This window comes from Rhinopithecus roxellana, chromosome 1, assembly GCF_007565055.1.
Source record: "Rhinopithecus roxellana isolate Shanxi Qingling chromosome 1, ASM756505v1, whole genome shotgun sequence".
In the NCBI taxonomy this organism is placed as follows: Eukaryota; Metazoa; Chordata; class Mammalia; order Primates; family Cercopithecidae; genus Rhinopithecus; species Rhinopithecus roxellana.
This window is the reverse complement of record NC_044549.1, coordinates 79273292-79292032: the sequence shown is the minus strand read 5'-3', so window position 1 is coordinate 79292032 and position 18741 is coordinate 79273292. Positions and strand designations below refer to the sequence as shown.

The 18741-nt window shown below is 37.0% G+C and overlaps 1 protein-coding gene across 1 annotated transcript in view; it reads left to right on the top strand.

Annotated features, from left to right (window-relative positions):
* DNAH12 (dynein axonemal heavy chain 12) overlaps positions 1-18741 on the top strand; it is a 244273-nt gene that overhangs the window by 123448 nt on the left and 102084 nt on the right. The window contains 6 exon segments of the mRNA XM_030926675.1: positions 3673-3811; positions 5307-5473; positions 10973-11228; positions 13570-13869; positions 14384-14562; positions 16011-16203. Of these exon segments, the coding sequence (XP_030782535.1) occupies positions 3673-3811; positions 5307-5473; positions 10973-11228; positions 13570-13869; positions 14384-14562; positions 16011-16203 (1234 nt within the window).

Genomic DNA, 18741 nt, shown 5'->3' with positions numbered 1-18741 from the left:
TTGAAAGTGACATCTGTTGCTATTGGCAAACCTGGAATGCACATTTCCCATTGCCCACTCGAAAGCCCTTGCCATCATACTTTGCTGCCTCATAAGTCACCTTACATTTTTGATTTGTAACAGCACACTGAAAGTCTGCTGTAGTGTTACTGTTAAAAATGTATGCAGTCTACTTAAAGATTCAGTGTACTCCTGAGACATCAAAGTAACCATGATCCACATTCTCCTATTACATTTAGCGTTTTCACATATGTCCTATGCTAGTTCTGGATTCTATAACTTAAGATGAATATTAAAAACTCAGAAAAGTCCATCAAAAATAAAGACACATGAAACTGATCAAAAGCCTAGATATGTACTGTTTGCATATCCATACCAACTTTCTTAATAACATTTAATAGTTACTTTTCTTTTAAAACACTAGGTATAATTTATAATTCATACTATTTAAACTAAACAAGTTTGTATAATCATAAATGTCATTTTTTGATAAAGAACCTGTTTCTGAATGCATTCTGTGACCAATTTTACCTTGTTTTTAAAAAAAAAAGGAAAAATAGCTTATGAGGGAAAATTAGTTTACCCCTATTTTGTGTCCGTAGTTGCGTTTTTGCATTTAGAAGCTAAGCAAGGAAGACAGTTGCCAATTCTGTGACATTTCTAGTATAGCAGTTCTTTTTTTTTTTTTTTTTTTTTTTTCCAGACAGGATCTCACTCTGTCACCCAGTCTGGAGTACAGAGGTGCAATCGCAGCTCACTCCAGTCTTGACTTCCCAAGCTCTAGCGATCCTCCCACCTCAGCCTCTCAAGTAGCTGGGACTACAAGCATGCACCACTATGCCTGGCCTTTTTTTTGTTTTGTTTTTTTGTAGAGATAGGTTGCCCAGACTCATCTTGAACACCTGAGCTCAAGCAAACCACCCGCCTCAGCCTCTCAAAGTGCTAGGATTACAGGTGTCAGCCACCGTGCCTGGCAATACAGTTCTTTTGTGCCAAGAACCATTTGTCAGAATAATACTTTTAAATAAATAAGTACAAATAGAATTATAAAGTAAACCATATATATACATTTATTTATTTATTTACTTATTTATTTGAGACAGAGTCACTTGCACTCTGTCTCCCAGGCTGGAATGCAGTGGCGCGATCTCTGCTCACTGCAACCTCTGCCTCCTGGGTTCAAGTACTTCTCCTACCTCAGCTTCCTGAGTAGCTGGGATTACAGACACCTGCCACCATGCCCCGCTAATTTTTTGTATTTTTAGTAGAGTCAGGGGTTCACCATGTTGGCCAGGCTGGTCTTGAACTCCTGGCCTCAAGTGATCCACCCACCTTGGCCTCCCAAAGTGCTGGGATTACAGGCTTGAGCCACCGTGCCCAGCTTGTTTTTTCTTTTTATATCGAAATACATTTATAAAAATATTGAACATATTTGGGCTGTAGTAGTAAATATATATGTTTATTAACACATTAAATAGCAAGATCTGTCAGTGGATCTGATGACTATAATACCTTTGAAGAAGGAATGGGCATGAGTGATATTTTTGAGATACTGTAACAATTGTAATGTGTAGGATAATAGCTATGATTTCTACTGGTGACAAAGACACAGGTACTACTCATACAATTGCTACATTTTAGTTACAGGATAGCAAAAGTAAAGGTATAAACTTTTTGTCATTCAAGTTCACAGATTCTCTGAATTCTACGAATGTTTTTAGTTGGTTCATGGACCCCAAGTTAAGAACAGAAATTTATTAAGTATTATTTTAATAAATAGATTTTCATAGAGCTAGTGTTAGACTGGAACATGGAGATGAATTCTCAGGGGTCACTCTAGTTCTAAAAGAACTTTAATTTTGTGTTCATATTTCAGTAACAATTTTCAAAATTAATACTAGCATAGTTTGGCTCACTTAGATGACCCCTTATAACTGAATATGGCTACCACTCAGTTTCAGTGCCTTTCTGTTTATCTTTTTTTGTTGTTGTTGTTAGACAGAGTTTCACTCTTGTTGCCCAGGCTGGAGTGCAATGGCACAATCTCAGCTCAGTAACCTCTGCCTCCTGGGTTCAAGTGATTCTCCTGCCTCAGCCTCCCAAGTAGCTGGGATTACAGGCATTTGCCACCATGCCTGGTTGATTTTGTATTTTTAATAGAAGTGGGGTTTCTCCATTGTTGGTCAGGCTGGTCTCGAACTCCCTACCTCAGGTAATCTCCCTGCCTCGGCCTCCTAAAGTGCTGTGATTACAGGCATGAGCCACCGTGCCCGGCCTGTGTTTGTCTTTATGTATTGTGTATTAACAAGTTATCACTCAAAATGATAGTATTTTATTTTTAATGCAGCATTTCTCAAACTGGGATTGTCCGGAGTTTTGTGAACATAAACTCATGTGACTACTTTTCCCCTTAAAATTAGTTGTGATCACTTAAGAATGGGAAACCTTGCTTGAAGCCTCACTGAATGGGGAATTCCTTAGTGTTTGCTTTTAGACAAATATTTTCAGTTAGTAATTGAATTGATTTAAAAATGCTATTAACAGTATACATATACATAACTGTTAGCTTTAGAATTCACTGTCGTTCCATCTCTCACAAAACCTTTGGCTGTTGAGATCACTGGGAAACAGCCTACAGCTATCTTACTGTCATCCCCTTGTTATTCACATGCTGCCCCCATGTCTCTACTATAAAAGGGCAAATACAGCTCTTTTCTGAAGAGACAGATTTTGACTTTCTGCTCTGAAAAGTTAAGCATGTTATTACTTGTTTCGTAAATGTTTTGTATAAACGACGTTACACCTATTCAAATAATAGTTTATTACTATTAAAGTATCTGCAAGGCCAGGCCCAGTGGCTCCTGTCTGTAATCCCAGTGCTTTGGGAGACTGAGATGAGAGGATCACTTGAGGCCAAGAGTTTGAGACCAGCATGGGCAACATAGCCAGGCCCTGTCTCTTCAAAACATTAAAAGTTAAAAAAAAAAAAAATTAGCCTGGTATGGTGACATGCCACCTATAGTCCTAGCTACTTGGGAAGCTGAGGCAGGAGGATCCCTTGAACCCAGAAGTTCGAGGCTGCAGTGAACTATGATTGTGCCACTTCATTCCAGACTGGGTGACAGAGTGAGACTTTATCTCAAAAAATAAAAATAGATCAGGCATGGTGGCTCATGCCTGTAATCCCAGAACTTTGGGAGGCCGAGGCAGGTGGATTACTTGAGGTCAGGAGTTTGAGACCAGCTTGGCCAACATGGTGAAACCCGTCTCTACTAAAAATACAAAAATTAGCTGGATGTGGTGGTGCACGCCTATAGTCCCAGCTACTTGGAAGGCTGAGGCAGGGGGATTGCTTGAACCTGGGAGGTGGAGGTTGCAGTGAGCCAAGATCACGCCACTGCATTCCAGCCTGGGGAACTAAGTGCAACTCTGTCTCAAAAAAAAGAATAAAAAATAAAAAGATACAAAATAAAGTCTCCGAAACGTTATGTAAAAATGTATGCCAATCATTACTTTTATCTGTCTTTCATGAAATAATAACTATAGGTAAAAAATGAGTTTTTAATGAAGATGATTTGATTCTTATGTAAGCTTTTAACTACCACCTCCTTTAGTAGAAATGTATTCTGACTTTTTTCCATTTTGAATAATATATTCATTGTTTTCATTAAGGCCACTCCTTTTTGTGGGTCCAACGGGTACAGGAAAATCTGTGTATGTGAAGGATAAGCTAATGAATCACTTGGAAAAGGACAAATACTTTCCTTTTTATGTTAACTTATCTGCACGGACCAGTGCCAATCAGGTTCAGGTTAGTTTAAAGACAGAAACCTGGGTCTGTCATTAATATTTTGTCTTATTTGCTCAGTGTTTAAAATTGTACATTAAATAAGCAACTGTGTAAATCTATGAATTTAAATAAAACTTTCAAATGTTTGGGGAATTACAAGTTTTTGAAATTAATGAGAAAAGTTTCAGAGAATATTTTTACATTAATAGTGGGTTATTGAGCTTTATTACCTGTTTTGTTTTTTTTTTAAGCCTGAGAAGAAGCAACAATTGATTTCTTAACTGGTGAAGGGAGTATAAAAGACACACACACACAGGGCGGGGCAGGGGTGGGGAGATCCAGGGAGAAATGAGAGAACTTTGAATTGTTCTCTCAAGACCCTCCTGGATGGGCCTTAGGGGCATTTGCTGCTCTCTGGACCTTTCAAACCATGGGCCTGTGACAGGAGCCACGTGAGTGCATCCCATCCTTTGCCCTCAAATGTGTCAAGGTGAAACTACTTCATGAAACCTTTTCTAATTGCCATTTTCATCATCCATTCCTAAATTTATGCCTATCCATTCTCTCCCGGACTCATTTATGTTGTTTTAAGTCTATATGCTTCACTGAGCTTCAAAATCTTACAAATTTAGAACACTTTTACTGTGGAGCTTTATTTGAATGAAAATAATTTCAGTTTATTTTTCCAATGGACAAGTGAGTTCCAAAAGTATTAGAACTATAAGAAAGCATTCACATTTATTTTAGCTATAAAAAACTGCCAAATGTAAAGATTAATGCATTTAAATATTAAGTAAGTTAAAATGAATAGATACATTCTTGAGTACAGATGGACACAAAGAAGGGAACAACAGAAATTGGGGCCTACTTGAGAGTGGAGCTGGGGAGGAGGGTGAGGATTGAAAAACTGCCTATTGGGTACTATGCTTATTACCTGAGTGATGAAATAATCTGTACACCAAACCCTTGCAACACACAATTACCCATATAACCTGCATGTGTACTCCCTGAACCTAAAATAAAAGTTTGAAATAAAAATTATTCAGTGAAGAAAAAAAAAACATGTTGGTTGTCCAATGAGGAAAATATTGTAGAAATTTTGGTGACATTTGTAGAAATATTGTAGAAACATGCATATACTATACAAAGATAATACATAAATATATGTGTGTAACAATTGTGAGTTCATAGGATTTCAATAAATGTTTGAATGATGTTGATTGTGAAGTTTAGTATCACCCTAAATATGAATAAATAAAAATAAACACACACATAATGCTGCTTGATATGATTTCCCTACAGAAACTTAAACTTTTTTTTTTCTGATGTTAAATATGGTATTTTATGTTAAGTTAATCATTGATAAATTAAGCAAATAGTCATTGTTACTGGTAAAAATCCCATGGATTCTGGCAAAATGGGTTGTTTTACTTGTTGATACTGATTTAACATAAGTATGAAAATAAATTCCTAATTCAGTTATAGGTAAATATACCACTCTTCCTTTATATTTTAGAACATTATCATGGCTAGATTGGATAAAAGACGCAAAGGAGTCTTTGGACCACCTATGGGGAAGAAGTGTATAATTTTTATAGATGATATGAATATGCCTGCATTGGAGAAGTATGGAGCTCAACCTCCTATTGAATTATTACGACAATTTTTTGACTGTGGACATTGGTAACTATTTAATTTGATAAGTTATGCTGAAGTTATATCTCAGTTTTTATTTTAGGTTTTTAAAGTAAAATAATATATTTTTCGAGATATTTAAGGAAAAGAATGATTGCTCAGATTTTCCTGTACATGAAGGCTTTCTAATATCTTTCGAAAAGACTTTTAAATTGAGAGGAAGGAACAGATATTTCCTGTATACTCCCTGCCCCCAACACATGCATAGTCTCCTCAATCTCAACATCCCCACCAAATTGGCACATTTGTTACAATTGATAAGCCTACATTGCTATATCACAATCACCCAAAGTCCATAGTTTACTTTAGGGTTTGCTTTATGTGTTGTACATGCTATGGGTTTGGAGAAATGTATATGATATGTATCCATCATTATAATATCATAGAGAGTATTTTTACTGCTGTAAAGATCCTCTGTGTTCTCTTTTCATTCCTCCCCCAACTTCAGCCCCTTTGTAAGAGATCCATTGATCTTACTGTCTCTATAGTTTAGCCATTTTCAGAATGTCATATAGTTGGAATAATACAGTATATAGCCTTTTCAGATTAGCTTCTTTCGTTTAGTAATATGTATTTGAGTTTCTTTCATATCTTCTCATGGCTGATAGCTCATTTCTTTTTAGCACTGAGTAACATTCAATTGTCTGGTTATACCACATTAACCTACTGAAGGACATCTTGGTTTCTTCCAAGTTTTCAACAATTATGAATAAAGTTGCTATAAACATTTGTGCACAGGTTTTACATGGACATAAGTTGTCAACTTCGAGTAAATACCAAGGAACACAATTGCTGAACAATGTGGTAAGAATATGTTTAGTTTTGTAAGAAACCACCAAACTATCTTCCAAAATAACCATACCATTTGCATTCCCATCAGGAATCAATGAGAGTTAGTGTTGTTCCACGTCTTCTCTGGCATTTGGTATTGTCAGTGTTCTACAGTTTGGCCATTCTAATGAGTGTGTGGTGGTATTTCGTTGTTTTAATTTGCATTTGCCTGACATATGGTAAGAAGCATCTTTTAATATGTTTATTTGCCCTCTGTGTGTCTTACTTGGTGAGGTGTCTGTTAGGGTCTTTGACCATTTTTAAATTGGGTTGTTTGCTTTATTGTCATTTAGTTTTAAGAGTTCTTTGTATATTTTGGATAATAGTCCTTTCTCGGATGTGTCATTTGACATTATTTTCTCCAAGTCAGACCTGTCTTCTCATTCTCTTGACATTGTCTTTGGCAGAGCAGAAGTTGTTAATTTTAATGAAGTCCAGTTTTTCAACCAGTCCGTTGGTGTTGTGTCTGAAAAAGTCATTGCTATACCCAAGTTCAGCTGGGTTTATTCCTTTGCTATCTCCTAGGAGTTTTATAGTATTGCATTTAATATTTAGGCCTGTGATCCATTTTTAGTTAATTGTTGTGAAGGGTGGGTAAAATTGTGTATAGGTCAATTTTTTGCATGTGTGTGTCCAATTGTTTAATAGTATTTGTCTTTTGCTAAAAGATAGGGGTCTTGCTATGTTGTTGAGGCTGTTCTCAAAATTCTAGCTTCGAGCAATCCATCTGCCTCAGCCTCCTGGGTAGGTGGGATTATAGGTATGGGCCACTGTGCCCAGCAACATTTCTTGAAAAGACTATCTTTGCTCCATAATATTGCCTTTGCTCCTTTGTCAAAGATCAGTTGACTATATTTATTGGGTCTATTTCTGGGCTCTCTAATCTGTTCCACTGACCTATTTGTCTGTTCTGTCAGTACCACATTGTCTTGACTACTGTAGTTTTATAGTAAGCCTTAAAGTTGGGTAGTGTCAGTCCTCTGACTTTGTTCTTCTCTTTCAATAGTGTTGACTAATCTGGGCCTTTGGCCTCTCCATATCAACTTTAGAATCAGTTTTTCAATATCCAAAAAATAACTTGCTGGGATTTAGATTGGGATTGCATTGAATCTACAAGTCAAGTTTGGAAAGTCTGTCATAATATTGTTTTCCTATCCATGAACATGGAATACCTCTCTTTATTTAGTATTTTGATTTAGTTCATCAGGGTTTTATAGTTTTCCTCATATAGATCTTCTATATATTTTGTTAGATATATCCCTAAGTATTTCATTGGGGATGGGTGCTAATGTAAATTGTGTTGTACTTGTTTTTTTTTTTTTTTTTTTTTTTTGAGACCGAGTCTCACTGTGTCACCCAGGCTGGAGTGCAGTGGCATGATCTTGGCTCACTACAACCTCCGCCTCTGGGTTCAAGAGATTCTCCTGCCTCAGCCTCCCAAGTAGCTGGGTTTACAGACATGCGCCACTATGCCAAACTAATTTTTGTGTGTTTTTTTTTTTTGAGACGGAGTCTTGCTCTGTCACCCGGGCTGGAGTGCAGTGGCCAGATCTCAGCTCACTGCAAGCTCCGCCTCCCGGGTTCACGCCATTCTCCTGCCTCAGCCTCCCGAGTAGCTGGGACTACAGGCGCCCGCCACCTCGCCCGGCTAGTTTTTTGTATTTTTAGTAGAGACGGGGTTTCACCAGGTTAGTCAGGATGGTCTTGATCTCCTGACCTCGTGATCCGCCCGTCTCGGCCTCCCAAAGTGCTGGGATTACAGGCTTGAGCCACCGCTCCCGGCCTTTGTGTTTTTAGTAGAGACAGGTTTTCACCATGTTGGCTAGGCTGGTCTCGAACTCCTGACCTCAAGTGATCCACCTTCCTTGGCCTCCCAAAATGCTGGGATTACAGGCATGAGCCACTGTGCCTGGCCCAGGTGTTGTACTTTTAATTTCAAATTCCACTTGTTTATTGCTGATATATAAAAAGGTGATTGACTTTTACATGGTAACTCTTTACAAGCTTGCTATAATCACTTATTAGTTCCAGGAGTTTTTTGTAGTTCTTTCAGATTTTCTTTATAGATCATCATGTTACCTGCAAACAAGGACAGTTTCATTTCTTTCTTCTCAGTCTGTATACCTTTTTTTTCCTTATTGCTAGCCCTTATTATGATGTTGAAAAGAAGTGGGGAGAGGGAACATTCTTACCTTGTTCCTGATCTTAGTGGGAAAGCTTGGAGATTCTCACCGTTAAGTATGGTGTTAACTGTAGAGTTTTTATAGATATTCCTTACCAAGTTGAGGAAGTTACTTTTATTCCTAGTTTACTGAGAGATTTTTGGCTTTTTTTTTTTTTTTTTTTTTTTTTTTTGCTTTTATTTGAGACAAAGTCTTACTCTGTCGCTCAGGCTGGAGTGTAGTGGCGTGATCTTGGCTCACTACAACCTCCGCCTCCCAGGTTCAAGTGATTCTCATGCCCTAGCCTGCCAAGTAGCTGGGATTACAGGTACATACCACCACACCCAGCTAATTTTTGCATTTTTAGTAGAGACAGTTTTGCCATGTTGGCAAGGCTGGTTTTGAACTCCTGACCTCAAGTGATCCACTGCCTTGGCCTCCTAAAGTGCTGGGATTACAGGTATGAGCCACCACGCCCGGCCTGGAGGATTATTCATTGGCCTAACTTCCATATTGTTGTATCTCAAGGAATAGGAAGGTCTGAGAAGAGAGAGAGAGATGGGAAACAGCCAGTCAGTGTAACAGTCAGAACACACACAATATTTATCAGTTAAGTTTTTCTTCTTATATAGGTGCAATTCATGGTGCTCCAAAACAATTACAATAGTAACATCAAAGATCACTGATCACAGATCACCATACCAGATATAAAAATAATGGAAAAGTTCGAAATATTGCAAGAATTACCGAAATGTGACACAGAGACTGGAAGTAAGCAAATGCTGTTGGAAAAATGGTGCCTGTAGACCTGTTCAACACAGGGTTTCTAAAAACCTTTCTCAGTTTGTAAAAAACACAGTATCTGCAAAGCTTAATGAAGTGAAGTGAAATAAAATGCGGTATGCCTGCACTTTTCAACTTAATTTCAATTTTTGAAAATAACTTACAGGTTACATCCTTCCAAGTACCATTCCCCCAAGTCAATAATTTGTGGGTAGTGTCCAGCCTAAGTAACCATAATCAGCACCCTATTTTTCTACCATGTTTTTAACTGTATATTTTCTGTGGCTGCTTGGAACTACCTACTATATCTTGGAGATGGCTTGTATTTGACAGCAATCTCATGGATAACCCTTCTATTCTCCCCACACCACTTTATGGTGACATGGTTAGTTTCTCACATGCAAGATATAGCACCTTTTCATTAGGATTAATAATTCTTCCTTTCCTCCTCTTAAATGTACTTTTCTGTTCTTCAGTATGCCAAGATTTTTATCTCAAGACAAGGGTAAATGAATTTCAAAGCTAAGTCGTATTTTACAGATGCATTTTTGTTATTACTATAGGCCCTAGGAATTCTGCTTTCAGGAGATAACCATTGTTGAGATAATAACTGCAATTATCTCAGGAGATAGTCACTCTCCTGAGTTAGTGATTATCAGGAGATAATCACTATTCCACAGTGATTTTTTTCTATATAAGTCTATTTTTATGTTTTAAAATAGGCTCACATTACATGTAATGTTTTGTAAATTATTTTACACTTATATATTTATCTTGAATAGCCATATCAGTGCATATTTGTCTACTCATTCATTTTATCGGCTTTAGTATTATGTGGATGTTGCCTTAATTTACTTAGCTGGTCTTCTATTGATGATTATTAGGGTTGTTACCAAAAAACATATTTTCATACTTTCTAGCATGCTTTTAGCCTAAGGACTGGCTAGATAGACTCCTCCCCCAGCCTCTGTATGTGTATGTCTGTGTGTGTGCAATAGCTTCAGTATTAAAGACTTGATGGCTTATTGACAATAGCAACCTTTTACTCTAAGTGGTTCCAACTAAATTGTGTCATTTCATACTTCTTTCTGATTAACTTCCTTGAAATTTCATTTTTCCCTAATGGGTCCCTTTCTATAACAAAATGTATAGATCCTATTTAGACATCCTTATCCACTCTGAAGATACAGTTTGAGATGAGAAAAAGAAAATCAGGACATTGCTATAACCAGTTTGACTACATAACTTAGTGTTCAAACTGTGACCTTTCTGACAGTAAAAGGGGAGTGTTATTAATAATTACTTCAGTACAACAAGCACAAGCCAGAATTGTCCTAGGTAAAATGAGATACATGATAACCTTATCTTTAAACAGCTACAAATAGGATTGATCACTCATCCATGCTTCTAGAATTGGAATAAGAAAGGAGAAATGGAGAGTCAAACTGTAAGGAAGAGTAGGAGGAAAGAGAGGGAAAAGTAAGAGGAAGGGTCATTCTAGATACCCAGAATCTGGGTAACAGAATCAGTCACTGAGGGGAGAAACCAAATTCTGCTTTAAAAAAAAATTCTCTCCTACTCAAAGTGTTATCTGAAGTTATTCCTTTTAGAGAAGCTAAAGTCTGATTAAATTTCTTGGGAGATCTGTATTTCATTCCATCTTACTGTGTTTATAACAGATAATCTAAGTTTTTTGTGTGTGCTTTCTAAGGTATGACCTTAAGGACACAAGTAAAATCACGCTGGTGGACATAGAGCTGATTGCTGCAATGGGCCCTCCAGGTGGTGGAAGAAATCCAGTTACTCCCCGTTGTATTCGACATTTCAACATCTGCAGTATTAATTCTTTTAGTGATGAAACTATGGTCCGAATCTTCTCATCTATTGTAGCATTCTACCTTAGAACTCGTGAATTTCCTCCAGAGTACTTTGTAATTGGGAACCAGATAGTCAATGGGACTATGGAGGTCAGTCAGTAATGCAACGTAAATGTTTTAGTATTGCATATTTCCCTCATTTGTCCCTTATTTTATTTGTTTAACGTTGTTTCCCACTTAACTATCTGCTTTGGTCTTTGGTGTCAGAGAAACTGTTTAGAAGACCAGAGAATAGGAAGATCACACGATTTGAAATGAGGGCATCTAACTTGGGTTGAGCCTTGACTGCTATTTCCTGGGTATATGACTTTGAGCAAGTAATTTGACATTCTAGAGGCTGTTTATTTAATGACTAAAATGGAATAAAACACCTATTTCACAAGGTTGTTTAAGGAAAACATCTAAAACTAGTATCTGCCACATCACAGGTATTTTGCCGTTAGGGTCCTACTCTGGTATTTGTCAAGTTTCTTCTGTCTTCCCTCCCATTTTTCATGCTTGTCTTAAAGAAATTTAAGCAGCTTATGAATACATTACTTTTAGTCAGACCATATAATTTATAAGTAGCAATGAAAAAATAATTATAAAAGAGAAATACAAGCGTAGAAACAGACAACAAGACTCCCTATATGGCCAAAGAACAGTTTTTAACTTATTTCAGATGTGTTATTTGCCTCTGTTCAGAGACTAGAGCCAGCCTCATCTCTAATGGTAAATGGGAAACAATATATATAAAGGCATGTCAGTCATGATCTTACCAAACTACACTTTCTAGAAGCTTGAAAAAGCAAGTTTCATTTTGTGATCACTGCAACAGGAAGCTAAAAGCTCCCTAGAATCCTTCCATCCATTTCCAAGAACATCAGTCTTATCTTCTAAAATTCTCCTCTTGTTTCAGTGGAAAGTGTGTGCTGTTCAAGTAAAGAAACTATGAGCGAAGAGATTACTATCTCATTTATTCTGATACAGAAAAGCGCTTTTATTTATAAATATAATATTTCTATTTCAGGCATGTCCTGGAAAATATAGGGGTATTGGTCAGGTAGAAGGGGATACAGAAAGCATACCTGCCACCACCCTACTCCCAGCTTTTTTCTGTTTTTCTGTATTTGAAGTGTTGTAGACCTACCATGTGTGGAGGCTGGAGCAGGGAGATGAATCACAGAACACATACAAATAAAAAATGTTGACTGGGCGTGGTGACTCACGCCTGTAATCCTAGCACTTTGGGAGGCCGAGGTGGATGGATCATGAGGTTGAAAGATTGAGACTATCCTGACCAGCATGGTGAAACCCCATCTCTACTAAAAATACAAAAATTAGCTGGGCGTGGTGGTGCGTACCTGTAGTTCCAGTCACTTGGGAGGCTGAGGCAGGAGAATCACTTGAACCTGGGAGGTGGAGGTTGCAGTGAGCTGAGATTGTGCCACCGCACTCCAGCCTGGCGACAGAACGAGACTCCATCTCAAAAAAAAAAAAAAAAAAGGTTTTTTAGTTTTCCTTTTTTGACTATATTATAAAAGGCTTAATTCACCTACCTTTAAGAGAACATTAAACTTCATTTGGTGAATTCAGTACATGGTAAAAAATATACTTCATTTCCTTATAGCCAATTTAGATATAAGGAAGAAGGGGGTGAGGGAATAAGAGATAGAAGGGAAAAGAGAGAACAAATTGATTTGTTTTGAAGTTGATTGTAGTAACAAGAAAATTATTTCATCATCATCTTTGGAATGATTCAGCATGAGTTATCTGATTTCACTTTCTATAAAAGATTTTGTTTTTCACTATTTAACCTCAGATTGTTTGCCTTTAAATGGCATAACCATAATAACTGGGAAATAAAAGTAGAAACAGGTTTCTACTTGGATGGGCTTGGATGGAATCAGATGTTAAGTTCCCTCAGCTTTATAATGCCTGGTTGAGTGCTATAAGCCAAAATAAACATATATGCCATGCTAGGCTTAGTACTATGCAATTTTCCAAGCCAGGATGATCTTTTTTCTTTTTTCTTTTTTTTTTTTTTTGAGACAGAGTCTCACTTCGTTGCCCAGGCTGGAGTGCAATGGCGCGATCTCGGCTCTCTGCAACATCCGCCTCCACCTCCTGGGTTGAAGCCATTCTCCTGCCTCAGCCTCCTGAGTAGCTGGGATTATAGGCATACGCCACGACACCTGGCTAATTTTTGTATTTTTAGTAGAGACGGGGTTTTGCTACGTTGGCCAGGCTGGTCTCGAATTCCTGACCTTAGGTGATCTGCCCAGCTCAGCCTCTCAAAGTGCTGAGATTACAGATGTGAACCACCGTGCTCAGTCCAAGTCCATATAATCTGATAGAGTAAATAAAATATTTTGTATAACATTCCATTGGTTACATGACTTTGCTGATTATAAGCATTTTATTTTTGCTTTGTTGCTCTTTTCATATTCAGATATATAAACAATCTGTGGAAAATCTTTTACCCACTCCCACAAAATCCCATTATACTTTCAACTTGCGTGATTTTTCACGTGTCATCCGGGGCTGTTTACTCATTGAAAGAGATGCTGTGGCGAGCAAACACACTATGATCCGTCTGTTTGTGCATGAGGTTCTCCGAGTGTTTTACGATCGCCTCATTAATGATGATGATCGAAGATGGCTGTTCCAGTTAACTAAAACTGTTATAAAGGACCATTTTAAAGAATCATTTGACAGTATCTTTTCACATTTGAGGAAACAAAATGCACCTGTGAGTACAGTGATTAAGAACATATTGAGTTAAAGCAGTACAATACATGAATTGTTACAATTAAGTTATATTTTTGAAAATCATTTCTTAATGAATTTTTTTTTAGCATTCCTTGTAAATAGGTGTTTGTTTTGAGAAGATTTATCTTCATAGGAAAGTATGCAACATAGAAGTTATTTAAAGAATAACACCTTATGTGATAGGGAATAAATGCTATAATAGATATAAAGTGCTTAACATGATGACCATCACTTAGTAACTACTCAATAAATGGGAGTCACCCAGAATGACTTCTCTAGCCTAACAACAACAAAACGTATATGATAGAAATCTTACTTTTCTTTTTATATCCTAAGGATATAATTTCAGGTATTAATTTTGTAAGTATATTATTTACTACCCTAATGTTTAAAAAATTAATTATAACATGGATGAAACAAAAATTTTATACATTTTCTTAAATTTATTTTTTAAATGTTTTAAATTTTATAATTTGTTGATTTCCTTTCCATAGGTAACTGAAGAAGACTTAAGAAATCTCATGTTTGGTGACTATATGAATCCTGACCTTGAAGGAGATGATAGAGTTTATATTGAAATTCCAAATATTCTTCATTTTAGTGATGTTGTGGACCAGTGCTTAGATGAGTATAATCAAACACACAAAACAAGAATGAATCTTGTCATTTTTAGGTACCTATATAGGGTGTTGATGCTTGAAATTTCTATCTGTAAAATGTTGTTATGAAATGTTTAAAATGTACCAAAAGGTGTAAAGAAAAATACGGTGAATAACTTTGTACCCATTATCCAGCATAAGACATAAAATATTAGTAATTTATTTGAAGTTCCCTGTTATAGTCACACTCTCTCACTGCATCCTGTGTCCTAAGAGTAGCAGTGAAAAGAAACTTTTTTTTTTTTTTTTTTTTTTTGGAGACTGAGTCTTGCTCTGTCGTCCAGGCTGGAGTACAATGGCACAATCTCGGCTCACTGCAACCTCTGCCTCCTGGGTTCAAGCAATTCTCCTACCTCAGCCTCCCAGGTAGCTGGGACTACAGGCATGCAACACCACACCCAGCTAATTTTTTTGTATTTTTAGTAGAGATAGGGTTCACCTTGCTGGCCAGGGTGGTCTCAAACTCCTGACCTCAAGTGATCTGCCCGCCTTGGCCTCCCAAAGTGCTGGGATTGCACACATGAGCCACTGCACCCGGCTGAAACTTGTGTTTCTTAGAACTTTTATTATACATGTGTGTATTCCTAAATATATATGCAGTCTTATTTTGCATATTTTAAAACCGCATATAAATGGTATAATACTGGACATAATCTTCTGCTACTAGTTGGTTTATTCCATATTGTGAGAGTCAAAGAAAAATGAATATTTACCACTATATTGCATTCTATTATATAATTGTACCACAGTGTAGTCCTTCTTCTGAGACAAATTTTAGGTGACTTCTAGTTTTTGCTATTATAAGAAAGGCTTTGAAAATTCTCTTGTGTGTCTCCTTGGGTACATGTGTGAGAATTTCTCTAGGCTATTTTCCTATAAGTGGGATTATCATGTCATAGTATATAAGCATCTTCAACTTTACTAAATTTTGCCAAAACATCTTTAAAAATAATTATTATTTTTGAGAACTTCCATTGTTCTTTACCTTTGCTGATGCTTAGGATTGACAGATATTGTAAGTTTTTCTAGTCTAAGGAGAGTGAAATGGTATCTCATTATCATTTTAATTTTAATTAACCTAATTACCAGTGAAGCTAAGTGCCTTTTCTGAATTTGTTGTTTTATAGGTAATGATCTTTTCTCACACAGAAATCTTAAGAGACTGAAGAAACATATTTAATAAAAGTGATAATATACTGCCAGTTAATATTTCATTTTATTTGTATAACTTGTATATCAGGTTTCCTGAATTTGAACTTTTAATTAGTTTTCCCCTACATCAAATGATCCAGTTGTAACTGCTTTTGAAAAAATCACAGTTTTTGATAGTAAACTCTTTAAAACTGGGATAGTAACATATGGGACAGCAAAGTCATGTTCTTCTAGGAAAGTAAAACAGTAGTTACATGTAAATATACATTTACATTTTTATTGTAATAATAAAATTTTTATTTTGTGGTAGGTATGTTTTGGAACATTTATCAAGAATCTGTCGAGTTCTAAAGCAGTCTGGTGGAAATGCTTTGCTCGTCGGACTTGGAGGAAGTGGTCGTCAATCTTTAACTCGTCTGGCTACATCCATGGCAAAAATGCATATTTTCCAACCAGAAATTTCTAAGAGCTATGGTATGAATGAATGGAGAGAGGATATGAAGGTAAGATTATGAAGAAGCCTAGTATCTAAAATGAAAACAGTACATTCTTTTACTTGTAAAGAGAGAACCAATCTGTGTAGCTGTGTACTGAACTCCAGTGATGATGATGATGATGATACTGTCCATAGAGCATCTACTGTGCGTGCTGAGTTCTGTCCTGAGTGCTTTACCTGGCTTTTACCTACATGATCTCATTCTATAGGTACAGCAATGCAATGCAGCAGGTGGGTTGTCTCTGTGTTTTACCAAAGCTGAGTGACATGTGATACACAACAGAGCAAGGCTTTCTAACTCAAGTCTTATCCACTACACTATTACCATGGCTGCTGCTTTAAAAAAAATTGTTGTATAATATTTGTACATATTTCTGAGGTACATGTAATATTTTGATACATGCGTAAAATGAATAACTATGGAGTCAGCACATTTAGGATATCTATCATGTAGAACATTGGTCTTTTTGTTTTGGTAACATTGCATATCTTCTATCTTGAAATACGCAATACATTGTTAAATATAGTTGCGCTATTGTACTATTGAACACTGCAACTTCTTCTAACTGGATGTTCATACCCACTGACCTGCTTCTCTTTATCCTCCCCTGCCTGCATCTCCTTTCTGGCCTCTGATAACTGTCTTTCTACTCTCTACCTCCATGAGGTCAAATTTTTGGCTCCTACATGTAAGTGAGAACATGTGATGTTTATCTTTCTGTGCCTGGCTTATGCCACTGACTATATATTTATTCCAGTTCAGAGAGGACTTATTTCAGATATGGTTTTTAGCAGATTTAAACATGAACCTGATGATGATAATGATGATGGCATTAACGTTGTCTTAGTAGTAATCTAGGTTCTTTTGTTTCAACTTTAGCTTAAAGGACTCCCTTTAGCATATCTTGTAGGGCAGATCTAGTGGTAAGGACTCCCTCATTGTTTGTTCATCTGGAAGGGTTTTAATTTCACCTTCATTTTTGTAGGGCAGCTCTACCAGATACAGTGTCCTTGGTTGACAAATTTTTATCTTTCTGCAATTAGAATATGTCACCCTACTTCCTTCTGGTCTGTACATTTTCTGCTGAGAAATTCACTGATAATCTTAAGGTAGTTCCCTTGTAGATGACAAGTTGCTTTTCTCTGGCTGCTTTCAATATTTTCTCTTTGTATTTGACTTTTGGCAGTTTGATTATATTGTTTCTTAGTGTGGATTTCTTTGACTTCATCCTAGTTGGAATTCATTGATCTTCCATAAAATGGAATTTTTATATCCACTTCTTTCCTCAGATTTGAGAAATTTTCAGCCATTATTTCTTGAAAAAGCACTCTGTCCTCTCTTCCTCTCTCTCTTATTCTGGGATTTCCATAATGCATATATCAGTCCACTTGATGGTGTACCATAAATCCCTTAGGCTTTCTCCACCTTCCTTTATTGTCTTTATTTAGTTTTTGCTCCATTAACCTGGTGATTTCCAATTACTTGTTTTCAAGTTGGTTGACTCTTGATTCTGCCCAATCAAGTCTAATATTGAACCCCTCTAGATAACTTTTTAGTTCAGTTTTATGTTTTGGGTCCAGACTTTCTATTTATATTTTATGGTTTCTATATCTTTGTTAATTCTCATTTTGTTCATGTATTGTTTTCCTGATTTAGCTCTGGGTTCCTTTCAGCTCACTGAGAATCTTTAAGGTAGTTATTTTAAATGTTTTGCTAGTCAGTTCATGGATCTGCATTTCCTTATGGTTGGTTTCTGGAACTTTATTTTGTTTCTTTGATTGGGCCACATTTCCTTATTTCTTTGCATCCCTTGTGATCTTTTTGAGAGTTGACCATTTGAAATAAAGCCACCCTTCCCAATCATTATGACTGGACTCATTCAGGGAAGACCTTCACCAATCAACCTAGCTAGAGGTTCTGGGACCTTTCAGACCTTTTCTGGGGACGTGTCTTCTTTGAGGTTGTATGTGTGCTTTTATTGTTGCATGTATGAGTGCTTTTGGCTGTCTTAATTTGCTATTTCTTCTCAGGGGCTTTCTGTTGCTGATTCCGTTGTATTCCTCTGCCCTTGATCTCTTGCTCTCCCTGGTGCCTGCCTGTAGAACTGCAGCTTCTGCTGCTCTAACCCACCAGGGAACTCACCCTGTTTCAGGGGCCTCCAACCTGGTGTCCAAAATAGGCCATTGTTCCTGTTAGCACCTGAAGGCAGGTGGAACAGCCCCCACATAAGCCAGTATTCTGGGCTCAAGTTCAACTATATTCCTTCTGTCCTGAGGAAGGAGCCAGGATTTGGATGGTATTCTCTGGATCTCCCCACACTATGCCCAGTTCGGGGGAGGGGCTAGAGTGAGAAAAATTATGAGGTACTGTCTCACCCTTTTGGGAACAGTCCCTTCTCTTGTTCATGCTCTTTTCTGGGTGCTGCAGCCACTTAACTAGTTTCCAAAGTTCTCACAAAGGTAATTGTGTTCTATATATTGCTAATACAGTGTCTTCAGGGTGGAACAAGGGTCTAGAGCTTCCTAGCCCATTATCTTACTGATG